General features: G+C 39.0%; 2 protein-coding genes across 3 annotated transcripts in view; one reads left to right on the top strand and one right to left on the bottom strand.

The window, feature by feature from the left end:
- The window catches only part of LOC131348677 (inositol polyphosphate-5-phosphatase A), a 150152-nt gene extending 134344 nt beyond the window's left edge, over positions 1–15808 (top strand). The window contains exons 13-16 of one of the 2 annotated variants that reach the window (XM_058383815.1): positions 7649–7760; positions 11925–11993; positions 13094–13130; positions 13341–15808. In XM_058383815.1, the coding sequence (XP_058239798.1) occupies positions 7649–7760; positions 11925–11993; positions 13094–13130; positions 13341–13390 (268 nt within the window). In that variant the 3' untranslated portion in view covers positions 13391–15808. Of the gene's footprint in view, positions 1–7648; positions 7761–11924; positions 11994–13093; positions 13179–13340 lie in introns of both variants that reach the window. The other variant, XM_058383821.1, reaches the window with a different exon arrangement.
- A 1592-nt stretch (positions 15809–17400) lies between these two features.
- Positions 17401–20070, bottom strand: nkx6.2 (NK6 homeobox 2). The gene is made up of 3 exons (XM_058383831.1): positions 19277–20070; positions 18569–18741; positions 17401–18111 (listed from the first exon to the last, which is right to left on the bottom strand). The coding sequence occupies exons 1-3, from the start codon at positions 19689–19691 to the stop codon at positions 17863–17865; spliced, it is 837 nt and encodes a 278-aa protein (XP_058239814.1). The 5' UTR covers positions 19692–20070; the 3' UTR covers positions 17401–17862.
- Between the last annotated feature and the right edge of the window lie 235 nt (positions 20071–20305).

Raw genomic sequence — 20305 nt, 5'->3', positions numbered from 1 at the left:
AATATATTACTATATTATAGGCTCATTAGTATTTACATTATTATTCAGATGCATTTAGGATCTAATTTAATTTCAATTGCATTTCACACCTTTAGCTCTGACTGCAGTTTAATGAATTTTAGAACTAACTATAATTGTTTTATAGTTGGTGCTCACAAGGATATCTACTTATACGAGGTTGAGTTGTCATAAAACACAAAAAGTTGTGTTTTATGAGGTCAGTCAATATGCTCTGCTCAGTATTCACATCATTTAATAACAACTACAGCAGGGTGATCCTTGTCCAGGTCATTGCTGCTCTCATCCTCATAACACTGACACCTTAGAGCAGGAGACATGTGTTCTACTCCTTGTCTGTTCACACACTGTGTGTGAGTTGTTGTTTAAAGAGTGTGCTACAAGGTGCACATTCACAGAGTGGGACCTATGCCGTGTGTGTGCATGTGTTTGGCCTTTGACAAGGCTAAGTACTAAGGCATGAGAGTGTGGAATTTGGCCCTCTCTCGCCAACATTGGTGCTGGAGCCAGACAGACTGCGCCAATCAGCTGTGGACCAAACACACACATTCATTTATTCTGTAAAAAAACCACTTTGCATACTCACATGCACGTAATGACTTAAACGAACACGTGGATGTCCACCGGAACCGTATGAAAATGCATGTATGATTATGATTGTGTATCAATAGCAGATAAAAAGCTGATATGACTCGTATGCAAAACGAATCTAAAAGGAAATGGTGTTAATAATTGACTAAAAGTACAAAGTCTACTAAAACCCGTCTTGAGCACTGACGCATACCAGTACTGCAGAGAGTGCCGTTTTACAGCCTTGCCAGTGTAGTAATCTCTGTTATTGCTCTTATTAGCTTTCTGTAATGACATATTGTGATTGATCCATAAGGAATGCAGTTAGCTTAGGAGTTGTATGATTTTATTGTAGTCTTCTCTATGTAAAATCAATGGGGAAATTGAATGGAAAATTTGGCCTAGGGGAATGTAGAGGATAATGAGAACCTGTAGGATGCAGTTTCTATTTATTTCCGTACTAACAGGGTTACGGGAAATGGACAAGAGAGACCTGTGGATGCCACTCTTTCCTAATTTCAATTCAAAGGTCCTTTCACAGAAAAGCTCTTCAGAGGGAGAGAGAGAGAGAGAGAGAGAGAGAGCGAGAGAGACGGATTTGTGCATAGAGAAATATGTTTTCACTGAGCGGCTGGCTCCAGGCCCGTGTCTTTCTGTTTGCCAAGTCTAGACAGCCAGTATAAAGCTCAAGCTCAGGGTCTTAAGGTGAGACCAGTAGGGGTCAGAGGCGACCTACTGTTATGTTTTCACCATTTACTGACGATAAGAACAGGCATGAGTGGTGTAGCGCAGAATGCAACACTTTAGCATACATCTCACAAAATGCACAGCTGCATGAGGATGAGCTGCAGAGTGACTCTTTAGCAGCAGGCCCTCGACTCAATGCCTGATTGTGATTTGTACTTTCTATGCCTTCCAGTTATGTGGGCATTGACAGAGCAGTGTGGCATTGGCTCTCAGCTCAGTTTGAGGTTTGGCATGTTGGGCACCTGAAAGGCTGAACTAGTAAACCTCCAGTGTTTAGACAAGTCCAAGCCTTGAAAATATGAACATTTTATGGTCCGTAAAATCTGAGCTCACTACCAAGAATTGTTTTAATTTCCTAATTGCTGAAATAACTACAATATTGCCATAATATAGGTCTCAAAAGAAGCTTACATAATTTTTAGTACTGTAGCTTGAAAACTATAAATTTCATAGTTGAAATAGTTGAAAACTATTAATGTAACTGACATATGATGCAATAATGCACGTTATAATTAATAAGGAAACATACATTATCCATTTTAATAGTGTGTCCAAAGTTCATATGGTATTTTATGGGGCTCTGCTGTGCTGATGCACATGGTATATGCCAATATGCACCGATCAGCCTTAACATTAAACCACTGACAGGTGAAGTGAATAACACAGATTATCTCATTGCAGTGGCATCTGTTAAGGTGTGGGATATATTAGACAGCAAGTGAACAGTCAATTCTCAAAATTGATGTGCTGGGATCTAAATGACTTTGATAAGGGCCAAATTATGATGTCTAGACGACTGGGTATTGTGGGGTATTCCTAGTATGCAGTAGTTAGTACCTACCAAAAGTGGTCCAAGGAAGGACAATCAGTGGACCGGAGACAGGGACTTGGATGCCCAAGGCTCACTGATGTGTGTGGGGACTGAAGGCTTGTTGGTCTGGTCTGATCTCACAGGAGTTAATGCTGAATATGATTGAAAGGTGTCAGAACACACCGTTGATTGCAGCTTGTTGTGTGTGGGTCTGTGTAGCTGCAGGCCGGTCTAAGTGTTGCTCAGCCATGCTATATCCTGAATGCTGAAAGCACCTACAATGGGCACATGAACATCAGAACTGGACCATGGAGCAATGGAAGAAAATGTTATGTTCTGATGAATCATGTTTTCTTTTTACATCATTTGGGTGCCCTTAGAATGCACTAAGGGGAGAAAGCAAGCCACTAGAGGCAGTTTGATGCTCTGGGCAATGTTCTGTATGAAGACCTTAGGCCCTGGCCACAGTATTCCCTAATTGCAATGTCCTCTTTCAGTAGGATAATGCTCCATGCCACACTGCAAAAATTGTTCAAGAATGGTTTGAGGAACATGACAAAGTGTTAAAGGTGGTGATATTGCATACAAATTCCCTGTGGAATGTGCTGGACATATAAATCCGATCCATGGAGTCCTCACCTCACAACTTTACAGAACCACAATGAATGTCAGGCTTGATGTTGGATATCAGTGAGCTATAGTTGACATAATCCTGCCCAGTTCACGTTGGTTCTTAATTTAGTTTTTTGTTTTGTTTTGTTTTTTTTGTTTTGTTTTTATCGAAATATGATCATTTTCAGTATGTGAAGGGTTTTCACAGTCCATCACACACATTATTTAATGACATTATGATGGAGCTACTAATGTTTTAATATATCATTTAACTATTATAATTGAAGGATTGACTGGTGACTTGAATTCACAGGTTTATTATCATACTAGTCACACTATTTACTAGTATGATTGTATTTTTAATTGAATTTAAAGTCTTAATTATTGCACAGTGAAAAAAGATACCTGGTTGCAGAAAGGTTGAATCTGTGAACTATGCTGTATTTTCTTATTCTCAGTGCAGGCTGTGTTTAGTAAAAGTAGGACGGTTTTGTCAATCTGTACGACGTTGTAAGGACACTGGGAGGTGATGTCACCGTCATGGTTTGTCTCGATCTGTGTAACAGCTTAAACCCCATCCATCTCACTGCTTTCATGCCCCTACCCCCTGCCCCCAATTCCCACCAGTCTCCCTCCCTATGAAACTATTGAGTGATGTCACCAATTTGCATGGGCAGCTCTCCAATCTGCTGATGTGCATAAGTGTGACCAGAAGCACGCTTTTTTTAAACCAACAACACAATGCAATGTTCCTGTTCACTCCAGTGCAGTGATGTCAAAGATGTTTAATAAAGCTGGACAGACATGTTGTTCATTGAGGCGAGATATCTGAACTATTGTCCTCCAGCATGTGGACTGCTATTGAATGACACTGCTGAATTGTAAGTGTCATGACATTAAACATTACACTACTTTACAGTGAATAGCATAAGACCATTTATTAGTCCTCAGTGGCATGTTTTGTTCCAATGAGTATAAGGATGCTTGTGTCACTCCCTGTGAAGGGGAATCTTTGTTTAAGCACAGAGGTTAATGGCAAGCTTGAGACGAGCTCTGTTAAGGATAGTTATGTTCTGTGTAGTGCTTTTATAAGCTCCTTAAATAACACCGCTTGGCTGGCTGGTTTTGATTGAAATGTAAAGTCTGATTTTGTGTAGATTTGGGTTTGAGTTCAATTCATTAACATTCATTTATCTTTAGTAATCGTTTTATTTTGATAAGGGTCACTGTGAATTCAAAATGAATCCATAAAAACCAAAATACACCCTGGACGGGATGCTAGTTGGAACATAGAACACCATGAACGCATTTAGACACCCATTCACATCTAGTGTTTTATAACCTTGCCTGTCCATCTGAGATCAGGAAACCCACAGAGAAAACATATAAAACTTCACCCAGACAGTAACCCAAGTTCAGGATTGAATTGAGAACTCTGGAGCTGTTAGATATCAACTTAGTGCCCTGTAAGCTAGCTGTTTCTGATAGTAGCGAATTTCAATTTGTATATTCAGGCATATAGTATATGGAGTTGATAATAAATATGGTTAAGGTGTAAGCAGTTTTAGTACATTTCAGTAGTTTCACAGGCATTTAGAATATTTTGAATTTGTGATCTACTGTAGTACATGTAAATGTAAAAATAAATCATTTTGTGTCTGTTTAGAACACATTATCTGTTCATTCAGAATAAATGGATTCATATGCAGTTACATCCCTAATGTTTACACGTGTTCTCTGGCTCTGTTGTTTTCTCTTCACTCTGCTACTTCACTTTTATTCTGTATCTCTGCCTTTGGCTAGCAGCATTAAGAACTCCTACCAATCCAAGCACAGCACACAGGTCAGGTGACTTCTATCTTTAAATACAGTTTATGACCCCTAACCTTAATTCATTATTAGCTTGTCTCTTATCAGCTCGCCTTTTCCTGTCTGTATTAACCAGTTTATATTGCCCTGATTACACACAGTTTGTCTCAATCCGCCTTTGTTTGGCTTGTCACTTATTTGTCATTATGTAGAACAAGATAATGGATCTGATAGGATATGGAACAGTTTTTAAAAAAACTGCCACGGAGACACCCACACATACGCATACACACACTCCTTGTCCCTATGCTGCTCAGACATGCAGGTCTAAGACAGTGACATTAAGAGCAATAATGTCAGGAGTCAGTCAGACATTAAAATCACTGTCAGAGAGGAATCACTAAGTGCTTTGGGGAGCTGAAGGAAGAAGAGGTCTCATTAGAACCTGAACCTCAGAGCCATGTGTGGAATCTCTCAGGAATACACACAGACACCACTTTATCTTCAAATGTTCATGACTTTTGCCTACTCTTCAAGGAACTGTAATGGTAGCTTATCAGGCTGTTGTTTGCGCTATTGTTTAAGTGTTCCTATAGATACTGCTACTGCACACAGCAGCCTGTTGCTCTGCATCTTTCTCTTTCTCACACACACACACACACAGGTAGATGGTTGTTGAGTTTATCGCAGAGGCCCCATTAATTAGCCTAATTAGTCTTGCCATGGGCAATAAGGGCCTGATAGCGGCTGACGGTCTCCGGTTCGCACGCCCAGGCTGGCCGTTTACTCTGGCAGATACGTTTGTGTGTGCTAATCACCCACATCCATCACCTCGCCCTACTGCACTGAACCGCTGTTTGCTATTGCATTAGAGCAGTGTAATCTAGATCAGCTCTATCTGAGTGAGCATGCACGTGTGTGTGTGTGTGTGTGTGTGTGTGTGTGCGCGTGTGTGTGAGAGAGAGAGAGAGACTGGAGGACTGCTTACATGAGTGGACATTAAAACAAATGAACATGGATTATTTAATTAATCTAAAGGCATGTTGTCATTCAAACTCATTGAATATGCAGATGTTTTATATATATATATGCATCCAGTCTCTGATGAAGTCTCCCAACTTGCTCCCAATGTTAATCGGGTAGGTCCAGATCCTGAGCAGATCTCATCCCTTACCAGAATAAAGTGGTTACTGAAGATGAATGAATGCATGAATTTACTAAATTCAGCAGCGGCATTTAGATTTCGTAGTCTTTTCTCAGCGCACAAAAACATATTGAAATCATCATTTGTCATAATCATCTAAATTAAATAGTATTCTTTTAAAACTGGAGAAATTCATGGCCATGTTTTATTAACTCTGTTCACATGATCAATGCACAATATATTCTTATTGAGCAACTGTCAGTATAATTGTAATATATATATTAAAAGTACATAATGCACGAGTACAAATTATGCACAGAATAAAGATACAAAAGTCTTTTATGTATAATAAAAGAATCCAGACTGTTGTGTTTAGACTTGAAAGATTGCAACCTAAATGAAGTACAAATGAACTTTTAGGTATTGCTTCTTGATCAGCCTCACTGCTCCTGATGCTTCCTGTTTCGGTTGTGTGGTCCGTCCTGAAGAAAGGCTGCACTGGTCACTTTGAAGACCCCCCCCATGCTACCCGCCCAAATTCCCACACTCTGCATCTCTATCCCTTTTTATCCTGCTTTCCCCTCTCTCTATCCTCCTGTATCATGCACTCTGTCTTTCTTCCTCAGCTCTTTCATCCAGGGAATCATCTCTTTAGCACCTCTTTAACATACCAAAACACTCCTTCATTTCCACATGTTTAAAGCGCCATCAATGCTAATTGCGCCCGGACCCTGTGCAAAGCCCCCCAGCCGGCTTGTGTTTGGCCACCCGGTCAGGGGGCTGTGTGTTAGCCGGATGTGCGTTAAGCAGCTCTGCCCGCCTCTGCCCCCTGACCCTCTCGAGTTTGCCATCACCATGGAGCTGGCCGGAGCGATGGAGTGCTAAGTGGCAGCTGTGGAGGACCCGGGCTGCATGGGATGAGCTGTTGCCAGGTCTCTGTTTACTGAGCCAATTCTCCTTAGTTAAATGAGGGGATTCATCACAGCAGCCTGTGTGATATTGTGTGTCTTTTCTGGTCAGTTGGTCTAAGCAAGTGACTGTGTCCTAGCAGCTGGAGTGCAGGAGCTTTGAAATTCTGAAACGGTTCATTCATTTTAATACACTCTGTTTACTGGGCTGTGGCTAAAGTAAAGCATGTATATACACATGCTTTCAATTTCTATGTAGGTACATCTACACAGGAAATTAGCACCTTTTAACTAGAATCAGTTGCAGGAGCTTTTAGTGAACCTGCAACAGGAATTATTCAGCATGTTAATCTGTATAGTTGCTTGTCCACTGTTTTTTTATTGTTTTTTTTTGTTGTTGTTTTTTTGCTGTTTCGTAAAGTAACTCTACTGGTCTCCTTAGTTGACTTTTTTTCTGCACCTGATTGTCATACCTCTGCATATTTTGGAAGGAATGTCTCATTTTTAACTTGCTTTACCAACTAATGGAAGAATACATGTTATGGCACAAATAATAAAATAATTGTCCCTAAGGCATTAAAAGCTAAAGGATAAGAAAGCAATAGATCGATGTTCTGGAAATAAACACATTAAATGGCTTTTACATAACACAAACCACAGAAAGCTTAAAATGTGTGTGTATTAATATTATAATTTAAGTAATGTTGCCTGACAAATGTTGCTGCTATTGCTTAGACATGATAATACAAGAAGGATACCCTGAACAAGTACTGTATACCCAAGGGAATGTTACCACAAATAAATATCATGTAAACTATAAGCCAGAAATTACAGACTTGCCTCAATTCAGATTCTTTTTATATTGGTTTGTGCTATAAGTCATTGGTATATGGTGTAAAGTACTTGTATGGTCATAAGTCACTTACTTTGCAGCCTGGTAGCCTGTAATCCAAAAATAGAAATGTATGCCATGACATGTACATTGTGGATTCACGGTTTTGTACATCATCCTGTTGTTTGTGTCCGTAGTTACCCATACAGTGAGGACAGCAGTCAGGGGAAGCAGTACATGAATACGCGATGCCCTGCCTGGTGTGACCGCATCCTCATGTCGTCTTCTGCCAAAGACCTGGTTGTAAAGGTCAGTCCAGCCTTAATTAAATCCTCATTCACACAGTTTCACAGTGACGTACCTAAACCAAAGAACATATGAAAAATGAAATCGAACTACATGATTATTTTTATTAAACACCAATCCTCTGCATTGAAAATCCATGGATTTTTTTGTGTTTAAATCAAGCAGTTTAAGTATGATCAGTTATTGGTCCTCGTCTCTACTCATTCTAGGTCTGTATCTAGTATCAACTTTCCCCACATTTCTTTCTCTATCTCTAACCGGTAGTTTGTGCTGTGCCAGGGTCACAGATGGAGCAGGCGCTGAATATGTAAACTTTCATCTGCCATGCAAAGCTCATTGTCCACACTGGCAGAATATACAGGCCTGCTCTCATAGAGTGCCAGGCACGCATGTCTGCTTTATAAAGCTTCATAAGTCTCCATCGAGCTGGGCAGATCTCTGTTACTCTGGCTGCTGTCTGTGAGTCAACTTGCAGCCAGCCAGGCCAAGAGCTGCTCTCAGCCATTTACCAGAACAGTAAACTCCTTTACTCTCTTTTCATCCGTCTCTCTTTCTAGTTCAGATTAGACTTGGTATTAACATCCGCCTCACATGATCTGCTCAAAAAGTGTACTTCGAGATGGAAGGTCATTCACACCTGTTATTTCTATGCACCACAAAAATGTCTTTAAGGACCACTTGTAAAAATATTTTATAACTTGAAGAATTGCCAGATCTGCCAAGAGCAGCCCAGTATCACTTTTACCAAAAATTAGACCAATAAACTTAAAGAAATTGTTCACATTTAACAGTGTTTTGTAATTAAATTACTTGTACACACTAGTAGTGGATTGTTTGATAAAACTGCTTTTCTCATAGTGTCCATGGCACAGTGTAGTTAAATGGAAATGGAGTCTGATAGCTGAATATATGCTTCCAAGCTCAAAACATGCCCCTTTTATACCCTATAAACTGCAAGCCTTTTAAAGCCTAACATCAAGTCTGTCGTAAAATGAGTCGTAATATTCAAAAGTAACACCATACAGTATTTCTTAATGAAGCAGTAATAAAGACATGTCATTTCCTTAAGCCTTTCTTTCACTAAGCTTAGAAAATTGTCTTGTATTACTTCACATATTGTCATAAATAAAAGACAAGATGCTTCTCATGACCAATAGTGCAGTCTTTAATATACTGATTTTACCAATATAAGTCTTGGACTAGAAAAGCAACCATGGTATGAAAGACAGCACAAAACATTTCCAAACAAATGTATACACGTCCCAGACTACCTCTACAAGTGGTCTGAGGGATTGGATCACAGGCACCATCTGACCCCCCGGTACTTACTGCTGTCCACTTGTGATCCGATCACATGAGACAGATGTCCATAGCAAGTCTGAAAGGTGTCACAGTCATTCCATTTCTCACTCTGTTTACTTTCTTGCCTTGAGCTCAAGGATTTCTAACAGATGTGGAAAAGGAGTAGCTTTGCCACTGATGTTTAATAGTAGCTGCTATTGTTAAGGGATTTTTCCCTACCCCATAACACCCCCCTCCACCCCCAATTTTACACTCACAGTTCCCTCAGTCCAACTAACTCTCCCTATTACACAAATACTAGCAACCAGGGGAGACATTAGACTAATTATCTTGATTCAAATAAAGTAATTTTCTTACAACCAAATTCTGTCCCAAACTCACCCAAAGATCATCACACACAAATCACCAAAGAAATGTGTTGTATTCAGTAGTTTTCTGAAAAGTTTTATTCACAAAACTACTGGATCACTTTTAACATTACGTGTTACATATTATTCTGTAAATTTATTAATTGGTTTATTTTATCCTATTCATTCAGATGGCTGTTCTTTATTTATGACAATATATAAAATAATAATATGGCATTTTAGAAAAGCAAATGTACACAAATGTAAGGATATGGTTTTAATAAATTTATTGTGTTACTTTGTCAATATTCCAATGCATTTGGTCATGATAGTGATTGACATCAGGAGCATCGGACAGATTCTAGAGGGATGGGAAAATTAGGCTGACTTCTAAACTGTTTTTTTCCCCCACAAACAGGCAACTCTTTACAGAAAGACACATGCAAAGCAACAGCCAGTTAACACCACAATTTTTTTTTTATTGTTCATTAATTAACTCCATCACACTTAATTAGTAGTTCATTTAGATAACCTTTATTAGATTACAAAAGCTTATAGGGTGCCGAGTCTTTCTCTTTACATCTCCTTTCTTTATTTTCTTTCTCTCTTTTGTTCTTACTTTCTTGGTCTGTGGTTCTCCCTTTCTTAATTTCGTAGTCTTCTTTTTCAATTTTCTTTCTTTCTTTCTTTCTTTCTTTCTTTCTTTCTTTCTTTCTTTCTTTCTTTCTTTCTCACACTGTCTCCCTATGTATCTCTCTCCATCTCACTCCCTCTCTCTCTCCCTCCCTCTCTCGAAGGCAGAAGTGGTACAGATTGTTGAGACATGGACCTGTAAACAGAGCTGTGCGCAGCGTCATCGATCATGCCGTGCTCCGTTAGCTCTGTGCCGTGTTATTTTCTGCTTGCCGAGCCCTAACACGCTGAAGGTTTGCCTGCAGCAGCGGGTTGAGGAGCTTCCACGCTCTGCACAGTAATGAAGGCTCGGTGAAGCGTGCTCGTCGCCGCAGCCCTGGCCCCAACCGTAATTTGTTTATCTGTCTAAAGATTACGCAGGCCGAAAATCCCCAATTTTATGCTGCCTTTGTAAATTATCTAGTATCTATTTGATGAATGTATCTGTGCCACTGGTAGAAAAAAAACCCTAGCACACAAATGGGAATGTTGAAGCATAGCCGGAGATGGAAAGGTAGCATTGGTGTGTGTTTGAAGTAGGTGTGTGTTTGTGTTATCAGATCGTAGTGCAAGGATGACCTGTATGCTCCTGTTTTATTGGTTTGAGGTTCATTCTGAATGAATTTTGTGCTTGGAAAGCCCTCTTTAATCACTCTGTTTGAGCACACATCAGCATTCCCAGATAGGTCAACTGTATTTTCTGAGTCTGAGTGTGTGTATTCAAAAAGCTCTTAGTTCAGGTTGAAAACCTGCAATCTAGACTATACAAGAACTGAATCCAATAGAACACCTTTGGGACGCGGTAGAACGGGACCTAGAAAATCGGCAAGAATTGCGTCGCGCAGTCATGTCAGCATGGACCAGAACCGTAAAGGAATATTTCCAGCATCTTGTGGAATTCATGCCATGAAGAATTAAGCTGTTTTGAGAGCAAAGTGAGGACCTACCCAGTCTTACTATAGTGTTCCTAATAAAGTGCTCTGTAAATGTAAATACACTAGTATTCACATGGCATGCTCCATTACTCAACATTTATAGTAATAATTTGCTTTTATATTGCTTATTCTTAACTTAATCTCATTTAATGATATGGCTCAGTGGTTTCACTGTACCTACAATGGTACCAGCTGTTTGTTGGAAACCAACACATACGTTAACCCAGATACTAATACTTATGCAACAAACGTGTGTGTGGTGGAGGGATGGGGGTCAAGTGCACTGACACATTTTTTTAGTAGTACCTAAGTAGGCTCTGGTGCTTGTTCAAGCATCAGTGATGAACATTTGTAATTAAGTTGCTGTGTTTAATCTGATTTCTTCTTTCAGCTAAACCTTAATGTCATTTTTTTAAATATCTTATACATAGAACATCTAGTATTTATGTTTTTTATGTATATATTTTTTCTTGTAGTAACTGGGAATTCATCAAAAGGCAAAATCTACTTTACATTTACTTTAAATAATACATTCATTACATACAACAATAAATGTACATTTTTTTTGTTCCATTACAACCAGGAAATTTGACTTTTGTGGTATGTTTCGTTTTGTTGCCTGTGTGCATTTATCTTTGTGCGTAGGCAGTTAAAAATATAAAATTAATCAGTATGTTAATTTTAATGTTTTGTAGTTTGTGTACCATTTAGCTAATATAATTCACAGGATTCCAAGCCAGTTTGGAATTTATTTGGGTCAATTAATCTAACACATTTGTGGTCTATTGCTAAAAAAGTTTTTTTTTTCTTGTCTTTTTAAACTGTTAAAGCTTCAGGGCAAATGTAGTTATCATTTCTTTATGCACTGTTGTACTAATTTTTTTGTGCTTGTTTTAACTTATTGTTCACAGCCAGAGACTGAGGAGAAGTCAATAACATATGACAATATAGGGCCCAATGTCTGTATGGGGGACCACAAGGTACGTAACCCTGTCTTTGTGATGCATCTGTGTGTGAGTCTAACCGTGAATTTGAACGTATGGTTTTGAGCATATGTCTGGCTGCCAATTCTGAACGAGTCTGTGCATCTGACCAGGAGTTAGACTAGGAGTCTATGACTGCAAGTTTGTCTGAGATCCAGTGTTCCTGACTGGGCGGGAGTGTGTGTGCCTGACTGGGCGGGAGTGTGTGTGCCTGACTGGGAGGGAGTCTGAGCCTCTGACTGGGAGGGAGTCTGAGTGCCTGACTAAGAGGGAGTCTGAGTGCCTGACTGAGAAGGGAGTCTGTGCATCTGACTGGGAGGGAGTCAGAGTGCCTGACTGGGAAGTTGTCTGTGTGTGTCTCTGAGAATATATGGCTTTAAATGTATGTTTGTGTGCCTGAGTATCCATGAGTCTGTTTAAAAGTCTCCAAGTCCTGACTGTGAATATGACTGAATTTCTGTATTTTATTTGTCATATAACAAATTTACATTGAGTTTGTCAGTTAAGCTTAACACTTTTGCTTCCTAAAAAAAGAAAGACGGAAAACAAATGGTAAGCAGAAACAGTTTACAGAAAAGATTCATCTCCATCTCTGCTTGATTAACCTCATTATGCCATCCTGATATAGTCTGAATTACACTCACCTCCTAAACATCTGCCATTTTTATTATATTATCTTATCAACTGACTGGGACTTCAAAACGTTTTTCTAAATGCTGACGTACATAGTTTTGCACATAATTACACTTTAAATTGGCAAAATGTTAATATTTTTTTGTTCAAATTACAATTTTATATACAAAATACAAAATTTTATGTTCAAAATACAAAATTACAAATGAGCCCAAATTTTGCATGGAGACCGCAGAGCTCTCTGTGTTGAACATTTGCGAGTGTGCGTGAGATACAGTCAGGTCACTGCAAGAAATTTTGCATGAGCCACACACAGCCATCAACAGCAATCTCCTCTGCTATGGATATAGGGAAAAGCTAAAAGTATCCCATGTGCACACATTGAAGCGTCAAAGCTGCCTAAGCTGTTACTGATCCCTTTTTTTCTTTCTTTCCTTTTTTTTGTGTGTTTGTATGTTTTGCAGCCTGTTTTCCTGTCCTTTCGATTAACCACAGGGGCAGGTAAACCTAATGCAAATAAGCACAAGTGTTGTGTCATGCAGTGATGTGGTAAATATTTTTTCTTTCATTATTTTTTTTATTTTTTTTATTTTTTTATTTTTTTTAAATCACGTCATAATAGAGTTTAAGCAGTTTGTAATGACCATGTGTGACACCTTATTCTCTCTCCTTTTGTGTTTGTGTGTCTGTATTTTTGTGTGTATTGGCTAGATATATGCTGCCAAAGAATGGAGGGGATTTCACCACAAGAGACCCTGTGAGAAACTCTGAGACAGCTGGACACACACACTCTCACTCTCTCTCACACACACACACTCGCAGAAAACCCTGATAAGACTTTTCAGCAGGACTGACCAGTCGTAGTGAAACAAGTGCAAGCCATGACACCAAAAGAAATGGCAGCATGTGCGCAAGCATGATTTAAGATTCAGGAACACACAACGAACGTCAAGCACACAAGTACACAAACACAGCTTATGCCACACTTTTCTCTCCTTGGACACTTTTCCTGCAACCTCTTCCCAGAACACCAACACAGGGACAAACAACTTAAAGGACAACTCTTCTTATATGACATAGCCTTGTTGCCAAAACTCTAATAGAAAAATCAGAAGTACTACATATTTTAAAGACAATACTTGCGTTTTTAGATATGCCTCTACATTATAGAAGATACTTCCTATCTTGTGTAAGATGTTTTAAGAAGTGCAATGCAAAAAAAATGTTGTATATGTATAGTGTTAGGTTTATTTGTACATTGGATAATTATATAGTGGTGTTGATGTTTTTTAGTGCTGTTTTCTTTCTCTTTTGGCAAGCTTGTGCGGTCTCTCTCTCTCTCTCTCTCTGTCAGATTAGATTAGGTTTTTTTTTTTTATTATTATTTCATTTCATTTCAACAATTGACATTAGTTTGCTGTATTTCCTTTCCTTTCCTTTCTTCTGTGAGACTCGTGTGCCCAGCACACACTGCCATTTTTTTTCCCCGGACATCCTCCAAGTCTCATTTTATATACTGTACTTTTTAAAGAGATAATAATTTATGATTCTTACCAAAATGATTACACTGAGGTATGGATAGAAACTTGCCGCTTGTCAGCTGAAACATTTTGAATAGTTAGAGTTATATATATTAAAACACACATCATCTGAAGTGCACCTTTTTTTTTTTGCAGTCATATGATTTTACCGTAGCCTGAGCTATCTGAGCTATTCTAACCAGTGTCATAGGCCATGCAAGTAGCTATATAAGATATTGTTTCATATAGCAGTCTCACTTGGTTATTGCATTATTATTCTTATCCTAACTTATTTCTGTGTAATAATATGGTTCTGAATGTGATATTTTAGATAGGCTTGGGTATCTTTAAAAAAAAAAATGTAAACTTTTTTTTTGTTTTGTTTTGTTTAAGTTTTTTTGTTTGTTTGTTTGTTGTTGTTGTTGTTGTTTTTCCTCTTTTGTTACTGCGTCATGGTGCCAAGTATTGTACACAGCAGAAGAAGTGTGTGTTAAGATTTTGTGCAGTCGGTAGGAGGAAACCGGTCGCTTTTCAGGGCCACGCTGTACACCGTGTCCTATTGGACTGAATAGTGTGCCAGAATAGCACGCCTGGCTGTTTTGAGACCCACTTTAGTGTGGTGTAGTGTGCGGTTTGGGACGTGGCCTGAGTTGCTCCGTCTATTTCACCATTAATCCGCTCTCACAGCTCGTTAGAGCTTTAAAATGGCGATTAGCAGTCGGCCGACATTTCCTCATATCGATTTTAATTTAGTACACTACATAGTTCACAGGCCGTGTGAAGCAGGTAGTTTGATATTTGGATGTCCTTTTCTTTTCTCATTTAAAATCACCTTAAGTGAGAATGAATTTGCAGCAAAATTCATATCGTCGTAAAAGAGTGGCTTCCCAAACTGGCATAGCCTACTAAAAAAGTGTCAAAATAGTGCGCTAAACTAAAATGTGAACTAGCCTACTACTTTGACACTGCGGGGCCTATTTATTTCATAAATGTAAGCTTTTGGGAGAAAACAGGTTGTTATATAGACGACGACACGAATGTATTTTGTCAGCCAAAAAAACTTCGACGTACTGTTTAGTAGTAGCCTACTATTTAGTACGCTAGTATGCCATTTTGGACTCTGCTCAATAACCCCCCCACCCCTTCCCCGCCGGTCACGTGATGCGGTGTGTCCCCTCTGTAATAGCAGATATAGACTGAGCTCCATGGGTGGCCTGGCCTCTTCAAGCAATAAAACCATTAGAATTGAACAACTGAGTGTTTGTCATTACTGCCACACATTCATATCACAGACACTTATAGCCTATAGAATAGTCTACTACCCTAAGAGGTTGATGATAAGGCTAGTAGAAACAATATTCCGGCTACGTCAATCATTTGTTATTTTTGTTTGTCCTATGCGTACTTTGGGTACGTTGTGTATGTATGTATGAAATATATATATATATATTTCGTTTATAAATTATATATAATAAATTAAAACTCACTACGTTATCTTAAACCCACCAATTTGGATGACATCCTTAGCTCCGCCCACAATCACATCGTGTCATATATCCCTGAAAAGGATTGTTTCCTAAATGTCGGTGTATGTGTCATTATGATCGATATGCCAGTTTCCTTTTGGAAACCTAATAAACCACGCTTGGAAACACATGAGACCATGTTTTTTTGTTTGTTTGTTTTTTGAGTCAGAAATCTCAGTTTTCTTGATGCAATAATTACAGAAGAATTGTTGCATTTAGTTTTAGATGTTATACCTAAAAATAAAAGTAAAAATAAAAAAAGATCACTTTTACTCTTGGATAATGAATAAAGACATTTACAGAAACGAAATGTTCTGTAGACTAAAAAGTATTTGTGTCTTCACGGTGAAATTAACATTTTAATCCTAACATTATCCAAAGACTAGATTTTTTTGTTTGTTTTATTATGCACGCAAGTTTACATATAAAGTTTAATTTTCTTTAATAGATTTAATCTCATTTGCATAAATATTTTTTTACGTTCTAAAATATACAAATACTTTCAACAACTTTCAGCAAAAGGTGAAGATTGATTGTGATATTTAATGGCTCATGCTATTCACCTGTAGTCCTTCGTCGTGTTAATTGCGCTGACTGGAACACTGAGCTGAATTCAGATTATTAGTAATCATGTACACTACTAAGTGCTCCAGAAGCACATCATCATTAACCCCCGTTACAAAACAATTCGAATTAACTCGCAGCCAGAAACTACAAAAATAGAGCTGTTTTTTTGTCTGGATGAAACTATTAACAAATTCTAACAACGAATCTGTTGGCTTTGGTCGTTGTTAAATATCATATCGATTTACATTTATTTAGAAACCTGCGCAGCTATCCTGACCATTTCGAGCTGAATCAAATCGCCATGTCTCGTTTACTAGTAGTGGACGCTGGATTTACGGTGCATTATGGGGAATAATGCGATGTGAAAACATCCAGTATCAATTGTCCACTGGGAATTCGGACACTACAAAATGGCTGCATCCCACTCAGTGCACTACATTCAGACAATGCAATGGTCATCAATATTTCTTTCTCCTGAAAACTGTAGCGTTCAGAATAAGTTTCAATATTTTTTTAATTTGTTTCAATAAATAAATCATGATAATCTTGTATTACTATATAAGTTTAGCGTCCTAAACGAATATTAGTCAAAAATATGTACGCAATATAATTGAGATCATTTATAGTGATTAAATCCCTCTCATTAAGATTACAGTGTAGTTTTAGTTGCCCTGAGTGTACACTCTAAAGGCTATATCTGTAGCCAGATACCTAAATTCGTGCAGCAGTTTGCAAATGATCCATGGGGAAAAAAACACTTAGCCTTATCTTCAACTTCTCTAAATTAAACTTTTTTTTTCCTGCGTATCACCTGTTACACGGTAATGTGTTTATTAATGTACACTGCTTATCACTTCTCTAAGTGGAAATCATCCTAACAGGCTAATTCCCGTCAGTTGAGAGCAATAAGTGGCTTGAAAGCCAGTTATAGAGTCATATTATAATAATGAATTAATCAATTATTATAGCTGATATCTATATAGTCTACCAGAGACCTCAACAAGTTAAATCACTGTGAGTCTTACTGTTGCTTGTGATAGCCTAAATTAGGTCATGTACATTACCAACATTTGAAGACATAACAAAATAAACTCTATTGAGACATATTTAAAACATAAGCTTGTTAAATAATTTATTGATAATACAAAGGTTTTCTTACTTCAGCACGGAAGCAATAATATTCTCTTAATTCAGCATTTAACCCTCCATCTGGATCTGTTTTTACAGAGGTAGCCCTAAAACTTAAAGTCCTTTTAAATGAAAAGAACCGGCCGGAGAGGATACTGTTAAAACTGTTAGAAGAAATTCTATTTACATGATCATTTACAGCCGGTGGACTTGTGTATGCGGTGTAAGAGTCAAGTCGGAAAACTTGGAGAAGTAGAGATAGACTTGGTTATTCTGCGACAGAAGGGAAATAAGATTTCTGCCACAGGAGAGGATGAGTGCACAGTGGCCATGTCCTTTTGGCGGCTAAATAACATAATTTACTTGGTAAAAAATATATACATCTGAGTTCCGCTTGCTGCAGCAGTAGGGGGTTCAGAGGCCCACTGTGTACCCTGCTTAAGTTTTTTCTGAAAGTTCCTCAGCTACTGGAGAAAAAGTCTGTGCTCAGCATCACAACGTGTCCGAGCTGCTGTTACTCGGGCTCATAAGCGCCAGGCTCGCCGACTTGTGCTTTTTCAGCAGTCTCGTAATTTTTTCGTCGTCTGAGTTGGGGTCCAGCGGCTTGTTGTACTCGTCGTCGTCCTCGTTGTCCGAGCTTTCCTTCATCTTCTCTGTTTCCGAGTCATGTTTCTTTTTGGCGGTGGCCATTTCCGCTGCGTGCTTCTTGCGCCACTTGGTCCTCCGGTTCTGAAACCAGACCTGTTGGTGAAGAGAGATTAATGCGTTAAATATTTTACACGGAGAGTCTAAGAGTTTTTGCTGGAACTTGAAACTTCTAAGACTCTTATATGCAAGAACATGCGTAAAAATATATATAGGACGAAGCTGATTTACTGTCAAAATAAATGTGTTGTAAAAATGCTAAACCTTTATTTACATGCATTAAATTAGCCACTACAAAAAACCTAATAATAACACAATAATAATAATAATAATAATAATAATAATAATAATAATAATAATCATAATCATAATCATAATCATAATAATAATCATCACAATAATAAATCAGAGAAAATTTTGTATAGCTGTTTTAATAGTGTAACTTTAATTCTTTCATTCAGGCCTATTTTTCTTAAATGTTCGCCCAGACATAAAAGCCATTATTTATTTTAAACTTTATCACTATGAGTAAACTCTTATGACTTATACGTACCTTGACCTGACTCTCGGTCATTCCCAGTGAGTAAGCGAGGCGTGCTCTTTCCGGTCCGGCCAGGTACTTGGTCTGTTCGAAGGTTTTTTCCAGCGCAAAAATTTGCTGTCCCGAAAAAGTTGGTCTGGAGTGTTTCTTCTTCCCGTCTTTATCCAACATTATATTTGCTTGTGCTGAAAGAGACAAAAAATGTTTGGTCTTAGTTAAGTTTGTAAGATTTGTTTTTAAAAGGTTGATAAATATAGAGGCCTTGACTTTAATCAATGTTGTCAATATAACGTGTATAATAGCCTACTTACTAGAACAACAACAAACGCAAATCGAGACTTTAGTATTATTGGCTTCTATTTCCTATTTATTCTTAGCAAATATGCCTTATAATAATACAACAGTCACAAAATGTTACCTAAAGCGATACATTTCCACAATTCTACTGTTTTTAATGCAACCGTTCTTGTACAGTTGAAGAGTTGGCATAAATTTATCGTTAGCATTCATTTTTATTTAGTGTTCTTGTTTATTTGTGAATTCAAGTATGGGATTTTGCAAAGCATTTCTACTCATAAATTAAACAAAACAGCCATTAACTACACCCTGGAGCTTTCTACAAGTTTGCATAATTTGCATTAGCAGATTAAATTTCCTAAAAATAAAAAATAAAAAAAAAACTAAGAAAATGTGAAAAGGTAGTTCAGAAAGTCCTCTCACCCTGACAGGGCAGTCGGGGCTCCCTCCACGGGGAACTCTGCATCATTCCCGGCCAGAAGATAGGCGCTCTGCCCGGCAGCTCCGCCAGCGGCTTCGGGTAGCGCGAGACGGCAGCGGGGTTAAAGTACATCCCGGCGGAGGTGGCCAAGCCGTTTATCCGCGGAAAGCTGGAGAGAAGTTGTCCCGCCGTGGTGATGGGTCTTCCCAGGATATCGCTAATTCCGTGCGGTGTGCCCAGCGGGAGCTGAGAGCTGAGGTTGGTGAGGGAGGGAGCTTTGAAGCCCGCGGGATTCTGCAGCGTGTAGGGGAACAGCGAGCTCTTCATCTCGGTCATGCTGTGAAGCGCAGCCAGTGGCGTGCTACCCAACACGAAAGCACTCTGCCTGTTAGCATCCATTTGCCCCACCGCTAACATTTGTGTGCATGAACCACGGAGTGAGCGCGTAAAAACTGAACACCAAACAAAATCTTAAGAGACTAAACGAAGTGCCGGCGGGACAACTGCAAGTGCCCACAATGCAAGTCAAGTCGCGTGAGTTTATCCAAGACGGTGCGCTGCTGTTGGTCAGTCTAGAAGCAAAAGTTTATAAACAAGCAAAACAACAGAAATGTCTGCCCGAGTCTCGGGCGAGTCCCCGGTCAAAAGTGTCTGCAGTTCAGTGAGCGTTATCACCGAGTCGCGATCCACAATCCGCTCCGCAGTCGGAAGTTGGAGGTCGTGTGTGATATATTTCACCGCGTTTGATGGCGCGCATTAGCTCCACTCACTTTGCTAAATTGACTCTCTGTTATGATGCTCGAGGACACGGAGCCGCTGATAACCGCGCCGCCACCTGCACGCGCGTATTTCCCATTGGACAGGGGCTAAGTGAGGGCGCGCTGTGATTGGAGGGCAAACAGCGGGACGCTCCGCGTGCGCGTCACTTGAACAAAGCCGCACTCTATCAAGGTCTTATTGTAGCACTATTAGTGACGCATCATACTGTAGAAAATCATTGTTTCCAGATTTGACAAAAAGACACATTTACT

The sequence above is a fragment of the Hemibagrus wyckioides genome, linkage group LG03 (assembly GCF_019097595.1).
Source record: "Hemibagrus wyckioides isolate EC202008001 linkage group LG03, SWU_Hwy_1.0, whole genome shotgun sequence".
In the NCBI taxonomy this organism is placed as follows: Eukaryota; Metazoa; Chordata; class Actinopteri; order Siluriformes; family Bagridae; genus Hemibagrus; species Hemibagrus wyckioides.
The sequence above is the reverse complement of the archived record's forward strand: the minus strand, read 5'-3'. Positions and strand labels throughout refer to the sequence as shown.

Excerpts from the sequence above, each read along its gene's own strand:
- nkx6.2 (XM_058383831.1), bottom strand. The coding sequence starts at position 19,691 with ATGTTAGCGGTGGGGCAAATGGATGCTAACAGGCAGAGTGCTTTCGTG. Across the intron at positions 18,742-19,276 it reads GCCCCGACTGCCCTGTCAGG|CACAAGCAAATATAATGTTG; the intron begins GTGAGAGGACTT and ends TGTCTCTTTCAG. Across the intron at positions 18,112-18,568 it reads TGACCGAGAGTCAGGTCAAG|GTCTGGTTTCAGAACCGGAG; the intron begins GTACGTATAAGT and ends CTTCACCAACAG.